The sequence below is a fragment of the Ceratotherium simum genome, chromosome 2 (genome assembly GCF_057802395.1).
Source record: "Ceratotherium simum simum isolate JZ-2026a chromosome 2, ASM5780239v1, whole genome shotgun sequence".
Lineage (NCBI taxonomy): Eukaryota > Metazoa > Chordata > Mammalia > Perissodactyla > Rhinocerotidae > Ceratotherium > Ceratotherium simum.
This window is the reverse complement of record NC_141901.1, coordinates 37,226,621-37,238,821: the sequence shown is the minus strand read 5'-3', so window position 1 is coordinate 37,238,821 and position 12,201 is coordinate 37,226,621. Positions and strand designations below refer to the sequence as shown.

General features: G+C 36.1%; 1 protein-coding gene and 1 pseudogene across 1 annotated transcript; both read right to left on the bottom strand.

Moving 5' to 3' along the window:
- Nucleotides 1-5,430: 5,430 nt before the first annotated feature.
- On the bottom strand, nt 5,431-6,396 carry LOC101398240 (olfactory receptor 6K2-like; annotated as a pseudogene).
- A 4,094-nt stretch (nt 6,397-10,490) lies between these two features.
- LOC101398481 (olfactory receptor 6K2) lies at nt 10,491-11,456 on the bottom strand. Its single transcript, XM_004442811.3, has one exon. The coding sequence runs from the start codon at nt 11,454-11,456 to the stop codon at nt 10,491-10,493; it is 966 nt and encodes a 321-aa protein (XP_004442868.2).
- Between the last annotated feature and the right edge of the window lie 745 nt (nt 11,457-12,201).

The following is a 12,201-nucleotide window of genomic DNA, read 5'->3' as shown; positions in this document are numbered from 1 at the left end:
AGCCTGCAATTAAAAACCTTCTATCTATTGCTGGTTCTCAAAGCTCTAGTATGTTGTCCCTTCTATATGTCCCAAAGCGTTTACTCTTGTTGGACTTATGTTAAGATAATTTTAAGTTTGTAAAAGTCTGTTAGAAGCGTTGTAGTATTTTTATATCATTTTAACCATATACAGCTACCGTTTAGGCTAATAATATCTTTATCATTCAGAACACTTCCAACTTTTCACATAAATTTATGCCAACATTTAAGTTCTATGAAAAGAATTAATTTGGACTAATGATGGAAGACAAGTTTAAATTAGAAAAATTACAGAGTTTCAGATGGATAAAAAAGAAATGTAATTTTATTGTTTTCAAAGGCTAAAAAGGTGTGGAAAAGTACCGATCATTCTGAACATAATTTAATGAATAATTAAAAATGACCTTCAATTAACTTGATGAGGGATATACACAAAAGTTTGGAAATATTTTCTTCTTATTTAAAAGTGCATCTCATATATTATTTAATCTTTTATTTGCTTTATTCACAAACACTAAAAATCAACAGTTTAGCACATCTTCTACCTAATTATTACAAATTTCAAATTATTAGCATCTCAGTAATTGACTTTTGCAATATAAAGCACTGTACTGTCAAACAACATAAACTATCCATTTCCTTATAGTGAGAGCCAACCTATTTGTGATGATATCCTGCAAAATCTACGTAGAGTCCACCTTCATTCATCTGGATATGGGTACATTTTCCTCTAGCTTATGTCAGCCAGAACATTCAATATAAAGTTTAAATTTTAGTCTCCTTTTTCCTAAATATAATTGCTTCTCTGTGGATGGCTTTTACTAGATTGGCTTTAGAATTAAATCATTCTATGGCGATTCAAATCTTAATTGTGTATTATTTTGCTCCAAGTTACCCAGTTGTTCCCTATATGAACCTCCATAAACAGATCATTGCTGGATTTTGGTGCTGTATAGCTACAAGCTCAAGGTCATTTTATAAAGTGAGAGAGTCACAAAAAGAGAGTTAAATGAAGCTTCTCTACTTCTTAAAAGCCAAGAAACAATTCTAAATCATCCTGTCAAAGATAGTACAGAAAGTTCAAAGGAGACAGCTTTCCTAACTATATCAGTGACAATTATACTGCAAAGAATTCTGTACTCACGGTTTCCTTTAGAAAGTGCTCTGCTTTTCCTAAAAGTCAAGAGCCTGGCAAGATAAAATATATCCAAAAGACACAAAGAGAGAGAAAAAAAAAGAAACAATTCACATGGAATTTTCTAGTCTAATTCGGATAGACATGAGGGAAATGTTACATATGTGGTAGAGACCAAAAAAAAAAAAAAATAGTCTCTTACTTGGGCCCAGAATTCTGCCAGCTACAATCTACATTATCTTCAGGAGACAGATTCAGCTGAGGCAGCTACTAACTTTCACAGATACTGGGTGACTCAGCGGTTTGGGCTGAGTTTCTCAGTAGGACTTTAGAAAACAAAAAGAAAGCAAAGTTTTTAGGTTAAAAAATACAAAGAGAAAAACACAGTTATGGACGTAAAATAAAGAGGCTGTGTTAAGATCGTGTTTTATTTCTTTGATTAGTTTTAGATTTTATGTCTGAGAATTATAAATCAGGAAGGAATTCAGGGTTGTCCATTCTTCTGACTTTGTACAGAATTACAAGAACTCAGGTATTCTTATTCTAACTGATCTCTAGGAAATATAACTCAACAACTTCAGCGAAACACAAATGCAGATTTTTAACAGCCCTTAAGTCAACAAGATATCCTAATTCTTGCTGTAGAGTCTTTGTCAAAATAGGAAGAAGATTTTATTCCTGGTCTCACAGATTAGGTTTTTAAAAATATTTTTTAGCTGTGCCCTAATCATTTAAATGGAAGGAACAAAAGAAGTAGGATATATGTGTATTTATTTGTATTTCATGAAACAAAAATTAGGATATCTTATTTGACAAACTGACGAAGTCACAAAACATTTGAAAATGGGACAGACTTCTAAAATGTGAGGTAAAAGTCATACTATTTTGTGTATTAATTTTAGTGGAGAAAAAGAATGCAGAATCCAAAAGCACAGTCCTTTTAGACAACCTTACAAAAATGCAACATACAAACAAAAAGAAAGTAGTGGGATGGTTCCAATCCCCCTACAAAGCTGTGAGGCTAAACATGCCAAATTTTATTTCAGTGTAAATTCGATTTGAATGATCTAGCTTTCACGGTCTAGATCAAGGGTCTACAGTTCTGATTTTCCCTGTTCCTGGATCATCTCATCCAAAGAAACTGAGAGACTTCTAAGTTCTCTTTTTGAAAGTCTAGTATTACTTTGCTTTTCCATATAGTTTCATTATATTCAAGTCAAATTTGGGTACTAAAGGCAGGAACACAAATCTTAGAGAATACGTTATATCACACGCACCAAGGAACCTTTATCTGGAATTGGATTGGAGAGGGGACATTTTTTAATCTTTATCCAAGAGCTAAGAATCATCAATTACAATCTACCATATCTTAATTCACGTATTGACATGATTAATTTACATTAATTCCCAATCTGTAGGAGATTCTGTGAAGCAGGTATTCTCATCCCCATTTTTATATGAAAAAACAGTCTCTGAGAGGTAGTCTCATCCCATGGTTGTTTGGTCTATAAATATTTAAACAAAGAGTCAAACTCAAGTCAGTATGACCATGATGCCTCTCTGCTCCTCAACTATTTTAGTCAATCTTCTTTTAGTTCATCAACATTTCTGGTTGTTCTAATCCAGGATATTCTCACCAAGAGTGCCAACCATGTGATAACCTTGTGACCAAAGAAATAATAGGGCCCAATCAGCAGAACTAGTCGTCATGAAATAAAATAAAAGTGGATAAGAATAATAGTCTTCAGAACAGGTAGCAGTGTGGAAGTGCACAGGAGACAGAGAAGAGGTTTTATATATTCAGACAAGTGTCCTTTGTGTTTTCAGTCATTGCAGGCAAGAGATTCAGTGTAAAACTTTCTCTAACAGCACTCAGGCTGATCCTCGGGCAGCTGCTGACTTTAAATTCAGCCCCGCCACACCCTCCCCCCCTGCCATCTTCTCAGTCCCTTTAGATTGACATAGTTTCTCCAGTCTCTGAGCACTATTTACCAGTATTACTATGAGTATCAGGGTGTCTCCTTCAGAATGATAGAAAGACATGATGAGAAAATCTTAAACCCTGGTGGCTTAATACTTGGACCTCTGAACTTCTTGCCACTTTTGTTGTTTTCCGAGAATGCTTACCAGCTCTGACCACACAAAGACCCTGATTAGAGGAGACACAGGTAAAGAATACATGACATATACCATGGAGGTATAGAATCGTGTACAATCTACAAAATTGCATGTTGCACTATACATAAAGGGATGCTGAGAGGTTACAGACGAAGCTAGAGTTGCTCACAGACAGCTTCATTAAAGAGAATTCTTAAAGAGAATTATTATATTTCGTTTTCAAGGGTGGGAATAATTTGGAGAGCTGTTGCCTTTGGTAATGGTTATCAGCTCTGGGCAGATCTGTACTTCACACACTAGTTTAATCAGCACTGCCCAGCTTGCCTCAGCCTCTGCTCAGTTATCAGATCTTCTTTTCTTGGGCTCAGAAACTCCAAGAAAAAAAAAATATAAAAAAATAAGAAAGACCTTATTGCAGTCAACTGTATCCACTTTAACTCTTATTACTTCAGGTCCTCTAAAGTCATTTGTCCCTTAACTGTATTGGGAATTTTATATATTATTCAAGTTTGCAGTCCTATAGTTAAAAAATAGAACTCTTTTGCTCCCTACCTGTATCATATCTCACTCTCCCATATTTATTTTGTTATTTTTCTGTTTTATTTATTTGGTATTACTGCATTGAATAAGAAAAACCATAACCCACAATATTTCCTTTATACAATGAACTGTGTAATTGAAACTGAAAGAGAGCTTGAGATAATGGAAAGTATTCTGTATTTGAAACTGAATCATCAAATTTACAGGCTTGATTCCACCATTTAATGATCGGATGATCATTGGAAATTTGCTTAAATTTTATTAAGTACATAATGGGGAGACTAAGGAGTAAACTACTTATTCCAGAGAATTATTATATGACTAAATTTAAACGGTTGATTTAAAAACACTTTGTATTTAAATCTACATAGTAAAAGAATTGCTGTTGTTAGCTGAGGTAAATAATGCCAACCAGGTATATTTCAACTACTTGAAGTCATACGTTTTACTCAGAATCATTAAATTCGAAAATCAGAATGTAAAGGGCAAAGATCTGATATGGGACAATTTCTCGTAAAGCTAAGTGCTTATCTTTTAAAGAATGATTTGCAACGTATCATTAGAAAATCTTATATAAAATTCCTTGATGTCCCCATCCACTAATAATTATTTCTGAGGGCAGTGATGCCTGAAGGAAGCTATATAAGCCTAAATCCTTACAAAGTTTATAAAAATAGCATGTTTGGAGACATGGTCTCACTCAGGGAAAAAAGAGCTTAACTAAAAAATAAATTATTTCTCAGTAGAATAAAGGAAAGTAGGAGCCAGGACTAAATATTATTTTCCTTCATAGCTATTTAGACTGAACTCCGAAATTTAATTCTTATATTTAAGGGACTAAATTCCTAGGATAGCAATGAAAATCCTATTTAACATCTATGTACATGCCAGTCATGGAAATTTGAGTGGATTATCTGTGATATGGCTTCATTTCACTATTAAAAATTGCTTGATGTGCAAATGTACCACGTACCTTGTCTGTACCCATTATCTCCTCCTCCTCTGCCATTCTTTGTTGAATGTGGGAATAGTCTGGGTTTTTTCTATAACATAATTTTTTTTATAATTTTTAATTTTGTCAAGAGATGAAGACTGCCTTAATCATTTATTTACTCTTTTAGCAAAACATTATTGAGCATTTCTATGGGCAAAAAATTCTAATAGGCACTGGCAATATTGAGATGAAGAAAATAAAACACTATTTTCAAGGAGTTTACAAAGTAGGTGGTCCACATAACACATGTAAACTGTGATATAAGATAGAATAAAAACCATACAAAATAGAATCCCAAGAAATGTGTTATAGAAACGCAGAGAAAAATGTGTTTATTTCTGTTTAAGTAAGTTAGGGCAGGAGATGTCAGGGATTTTACGTGACTCCCTCTGGACTCAAAGAAAGAATAAATGAGGAAACTGTGTGCATCTTCATCCCATTTTCTTTGCACTCTATCGTATCAACCTCTGAGGATATTTCCTAAGTTCACAGAGATACAATGACTAAACATACCATTTACTGTCAACGCACAGAAAAAATAAACATAACAGCAACAAAAACACTGAAAAGATTAATATAGATATTGCCATAAATACACTTTCTTAATGAGTATGTATTGTGTCTTATTTGATATGATGTCTGAATATAATAGATTGGCACATGAGCATTTTTATGGCTTCCTTGATCTCTTTATTCCTTAAACTGTAGATAACGAGGTTAAAGAATGATGATACCACTGCAAACATTAGGCTATGGCTGTGTCCCAGAAAAAGGAGTACTTGGCAGAGAAGGTACATCAGGGCCACACTTCCAAAAAATATCAAGAAAATAGCAAGTTGGGAAACGCAGGTAGAAAGGCCTTTTGGTGTCAATCGGCAGAGCAACTATGTAGGATTACTGTAGGGACACAAAGATAAGCCAAAACCATAAGCATTGTCGCTGTGATGATCTCCACAGCATGCTCAGAGTCCACAACCTTGGTTAAAACAATTGTGCCAGTGTCCATATATGTTAGATTCAGGATGGGACTGAAGTTACAGAAGATATTCTGTATTTGATTTGGACCACAAAATGAAAATGTAGATATCTAAGCACTCTCAGGGAGTGGTGTGAAGAAGCCACAGAAGCAACAACCTAGAGTCAGCTGAGTGCAGTGCTGAGGTGTCATGACCGTGGGGCAACAGAGAGGCTTGCAGATGGCTAGGTATCTGTCCATAGCCACGGTGGTGAGCAGGCAAACTCCAGTAATGACAAAGGAGCGAAAGAAATACATCTTCAGAGGCAGCCAGTCAGAGAAATGGTCTTCTCTCCTTGGCTATATTGGAGAGCATCTTGGGTATGATGGTCATGGTATACCAGATCTCCAGGAAGGAGAGAACACTGATGAAGAAACACATGGGGGTGTGGAGGTGGAAATCTAGTTTGATGGCAAAAAAGACCATAGGGGTTCCAATGACGATGAATAGGTAAATCATGAGCAAAAAGATAAAAATAACCATCCATTTTCCTGCAAATGGAGAAAACCAGTTAAAAGAAATTCAATTACTTCTGTCAGACTCTTACTTGTCATCTTCTCAGCTGTGGGGCAAAAAAAAGAAGAAATGAGACTCCTGGACAGCGAGTTTAGATAATTAATTGGATAATCAATTCATTCATTTATTATATATTTCATTTGTTCATTCAAATATTTGGTGAGAGCTCACCGTGTTCTACGTTTCGTTCTCTGCAATACACTCGAATGAGAGGGATCCCTAAAAAACAGCTGATGTTCCAGATACATAAATTGCTGTATTCCTCCTAGCCCGCCACACCAAGAGATTCAGCTTATATAGTCAATTGCCTATTGCCCAAGACCACACTTTTATAATTAGCAGAATTTTTTCCCTGTATATTTCTTTTCTGTCTAGAAAGAATGTATATCCTTCACCTTCTTCCCTCTGTATCAGCCCCTCTCTCACTCAGAAAAATACTATTAAGTGTTGTGGTGAGAAAAGCATGCGATTTGAAGCCTGGACTCAGTTTGGTTACTTGCTCTATCATTAGCCAACGATATGAACTTAGGCAAGTCTGTTTGCCTCAGTTTTTTTTGATCTACACAGTGGATATGAATATCAACCACACAAGATTGTTATGAGAATTAAGTGAGGTGGTCAAATAATAACTTGCTTTCTAGGCCATAGTTCTGATTACAATCAGGCCCAAGCCCTCAAGCCCATGTGAACAGAAGTGGTTTTATTTGTGCACTATACAACCTACAAAATGAAAGAGGAAGTTATATTTTTTCTCACTTGCCCCGCACCTTGCACATCCACCAAATACGCGTACACATATCTTTTTCCGCCTCCATATATTTGGCCAAAGCCATTTTTCTCACTTATTCAAAGTGTTCTGGATCCTATCTCATAGCCAATCATGCTATATTTGAAGGAAAATATTTTTTCTTCAGTCCGTCATACTGCTTTGAGCTCTCTGGCATCAAGCCCCATACTCACCTCTGTCCAGAGGCCTTCTCTGTTTTCTCACAAATGGGATAAAACACACACCCCAACATAGATTTCTTAGAGATTATAAGTAACTTGATTTTCCCTACTAGAGTTTTCGTCCAGAGTATCAGGAGAGTCTGAGTATCAAAACAAAATAATCCATTCCTTTTAAGATTAGTTAAAGAAAATGATTGGACTTGCAATTAGAGATGCTATTCTAGAGGCTAGACTCCACCTCATTTATTAAGTCCCTAGGTCATAGCATAGACCAGATTTTGAAAATGTGGGAAAGAGTCAAAGGAGAAAGGTGTGAAGGAAAAGTGAAAGGAAAGAAGAGATTAGGTAAAAGGGGAAGAGTAAAGAAAGGAGCAACCTCTTGCGTTGGTCTTCTCATCTTCTTTGTAGACGACTCAAATGCCTAACCCATTTTCCTTCACTTTGATTCTGGATATCAGAGAATGTGCCTTGTAGCCATATTATTCCAACACTTACCACTGCACTTACCCTGAACACAGTGGATAATTTTTAAAACTTTCTTGAAGAAATAAGTGAAATATTTCAATAGTACCAACAAGAACCGCAGGGTTTGTCTATGCTGTGTAGTTGCTGAAAAACAAGTCTTCCCAATCCCTCTGTTTCCTCAAGAATATAGTCATAATATTAGGAAATTTAGAATGATGGTAAAGAACAAGGCTTTTGAAGTAAGATAGACGGGGGTTCAAATCACAGCTCAGCCTCTTACTGAATGTGTGTCCTTAGAGAAATCACTTAACCTTTATAAGCCACAGTTTCCTCACTTATAAAACAAGAATGATAATAATACCTATTGTGTAGTGTTGTTATAAAGTAACAACATATATAGGAGATGTTTATTACGATGTCTTAAATATAGTGAGTGCCCGTTAGTGGAAAATTGTATTATTGCTGTAATATATATATAATTGCAATTGTGAACATATAAAATTGTGAATATATAAAATGGTATTTTATTATTACAAGCAACAGCATGATTAATAAATGCAGCGCAGTTGTTGATAAAAGAAATATGAGTTAGCTGCTTTTGTACTCTCCAGGCCAGAAGGTACGTGTTTCCTTAATCCCGTGTATTCACTAACTGCAGATTTACAAGGTGGCATATGAATGTTAACACACTATGAACTTTCTTTTTATGTTTCCTTTCCTTTTTGTTTTTGCCTTAGCTTGGAATTTGCTTTATTCAACATACACACACATGCACACATGCATGCACACACAGGTTACTCAGTAAAATTAATTTACATTCACAGTTTGGAGTGAGGGTGGGTTTAATCATAGAAGGTTTTTAAGCAGAGTAGTAAAGCAATCAGATCTAAGTGTTAAGAAATACCTCAGTCTCAGCTGGGAGAGCAGCTTGAAGGTGGGAGAGTATGAAAATAAGAGAGGTAGTTTTAGCTATATTAATTTTTAGGGATATTGATAATATTGTAGGAAAGGGTTATATAATACAAAATGAAAAAGTGTGGAACGGATATGAAAATTATGTAACACTTTCATATACTGCAGATTTATTTGTACCAATTCTGTAACAATATTGCACTTAGAAAAGCACAGTTAAAATAATTAATTAATTAGTCAATGAATCAGTAATTTCATTTGTCATGTCTTTTGAAAAACATTAAAAATAGACACATTACTTAAACCCAGCAGCACTTCTTCTATCCCTTTATCTTTCTTCTCTCATTTTCTTGCACCAAGTATTTTCTGAAGAGTTTCTTTTACCAAGACCTCTCCACCCACAACCTATGGTTTTTCTCTCATTTTTCCTCCTCTTCTCCATCTGAGCTCTTTATTAGATAGCATTAGCCTCTTATAAGAGCTTTCCCTTCACTTCTGTCTTTCCATTTGACTTTTAAGTAGCATAAGATTTAGAGGTGAGGATGGATGAGGTAGTGGCTGTGGCACAGTAGTGGGGAAATGAGGCTGACAACTATAGGATTCAGGTAGGTGGGCTAGGGAAGGGTGAAAATCTACTAACATTTGCATAATAATAAGCTTTATCCCATCCCAACTGAGACGTGAGTCCCAGAGAAAATCATCCTTTGTGAAGCATGTGTAAGAAGAGTCAGCAAGAGAAACAACCCTCAAAGAAAGCAGGATAGAAAAGAGTCCAGAATTCTGAAAGATGATGGAGGAAAGACTGAAAAGGGGAGAGCTGTTTTCAATACGGTAGATCAGTTGGCTGGAATAATCAGAATGCAGCATGGTGGTATTGGTTTATTCATTCAATGGATATTTATTGCTTAATTAATAAGTACGATACATTTGATTACAGTAAAAGCAAATATTTTGTTTTTTGATTTATCATGAAAAAATATGATTAGTTAATAAATACCTTAGTGATGCTGCTCTATTTTTTTTAGAGCCAAATTTTTTATGTTCATCTCTTGCATTTAAAGTATTCTTCAATGACCTCCTTGGCCTGAGATTCTTTGCCATAGTCTTTAACTGTCACACAACTTCAACCAACCACTTTCCGTCAATTTTCCTTCTCTTAATTTTACAGACGCCTACGTGTTCCCCTAGTTTCTTGCTGTCATGGATATTAAAGTTGATTTGGTGTTCAGCACAATGGCCTCCACTAACTTGACACACGTAGGCTCACTACTGCTGGATGCAAGCACACAAAGATGGCTTTTGCATCTGTTATTCACCCAGACATCGAATTAATATTGTGTAGTATTGCTGATGTACAAATGGTGAAGGGAATTCATAATAGAACCTGCTGAAATATGTCTAGACTGCTATTGATCAATACATGGATACTCAATTTAGAAATTAGAGTTATTCTTCAACTATATCCACTGGAAGTACCATGGAGAAAACTTAATCTTATGAAGATGATTTTTCAATTACCTTATCTTACAAACAAATATTTTGATTGCGTTAAAAATAAGTAAATATTTACCCAGATCATTTCCACAAAGTGAATTTATCTTGAATAAATTGAGTGACAGAGAGTTCAATTAACAAAGTCAGATCCAAAAATATGTCAAATTGGATAAGGATTGAAAGAAACTATTGAATTCAGTTATTAGTGAACTTTGTTTATTGGTGACCTTTGAGAGACCAGTTTCAGTAAAAGCTGGATGGGAAAAAACAGATTGCAGAGAGTTGAGGATGAAAAGGAACCGACAACTATATAGACTCCCGACTATTGGATTTTACTTGAGGTCTCTGGTCTTATGAAAAAAGATTTTAGCTTGACCCAGGTGCTTTTTTATAGCTTCTTTTATCTCTTTATTCCTCAGACTATAGATAATGGGGTTGAAGAAGGGGGACAAAACTGCAAAGGCCAGAGCGATGGCTGTATCCCAGAATAAAGAGTAGGTGGCAGAGAAGCGTAGGTACATGAGAGCCACGCTGCCGAAGAAGAGCAAAAAGACAGTGAGGTGGGAGACACATGTGGAAAAGGCCTTGCGGCGGCCTTCAGTTGAACGAATACGTAGAATTACAGCCACAATACCAATGTAGGACATGAAAATGAGCATCACAGCTGTAATAATCTCCACTGCATGGACAACATCCACTACCTGAATCATGATGATGGCTTGTGTGTCTGTGCAGGCCAGGCGTAGCACTGGGAGGAAGTCACAAAAGATGTGCTCAAGGTGATTAGAACCACAAAACGGCAATGTGGAGATCCAGGTAATCTCAGGGAGGGGTGTGATAAAGCCACAGACACAGCAACTTAAAGTCAGTTGGGCACATAGCTTGGGGGTCATGATAGTGGGATAATGAAGAGGGCTGCAGATGGCCAGGTAGCGGTCAAAGGCCATAGCTGTCAAGAGACAAACCTCACTGATGCCTGTGGAATGGAAGAAATACATCTGCAGGAGACAACCATTTAAGGAAATGCTTTTCTTCTCACTAAGCAGGCTAGAGAGCATCTTTGGTATGGTAGCTGTGGTATACCAAATCTCCAGGAAAGAAAGGGCACTGATAAAGAAGTACATGGGAGTGTGGAGGCGAGTATTCAGCTGGACCACTGAGATAATGACCAGATTTCCAACAATAATGAAAGTATAAATGAAGAGAAGTGGAACAAAACAGATGACAGAGTCTCCCCGAGAATAAGGGAAAGCAGAGAAGATAAACTCTTGAGCAATGGTTTGATTGGAGCTCTCCATCTCCAGGTCAGAAATGAAGATTTCAACTCTCAGTGTACTCAGGCCTTCTAGGAGATGTCTAATACTGGTCACAGAGAAAATACACTTACCAAATGTCGGCCTCTGGATAGATCTCTGTATTGGAGATGTAGAGGAAGAAAAAGGAAGGCAATAGTCCATATTCCATAGATGCTTACAACTGAAGCTGTAGTATGGAAAAGAATCCAGTCAGAAAGCACTGTCAATATTTTAGACCAGTGATTCTCAAATTTTAGCATGCATCAGAATCATTTGTAGGGCTTGTTAAGTCTCAGATTGCTGATCCCCATCCTGAGAATTTCTAATTCAGTTAAGTCTGGGATAGAGACAAAGAATCTGCATGTCCGGCAAATTTCCAAATGATGTTGATCCTGCTGGTCAAGAAACAATATTTTAAAACCATTGCTTTTGGACACACATAGAACTAGACAAGGCATTGAAGGAACAGCAAGATAATGTTCTTTCCTGTATTCAAGTCTTATTGATTCCCTAGCAGTCTCCCTACAACTCTTTCAAAATTTTATCCTCAAGTTCCCAGTTCCTCGTCGGATTCTTGGCATATGAATTAATTGAATATTTTAATGACAAAGACAAACCATATTTGTGAATTCCACCCTCTTTCTCCTCTTTCTGCCTCTAAATCCTCTCTCTTTCTCTGTATATATATAAACCATGATTCAGAGAATATTTAGAGGAGAAAAACTATAGCAATGTTTGTATGTTATTT

Coding starts and splice junctions, on each gene's coding strand:
- LOC101398481 (XM_004442811.3), bottom strand. CDS start 11,456: ATGGAGAGCTCCAATCAAACCATTGCTCAAGAGTTTATCTTCTCTGCT.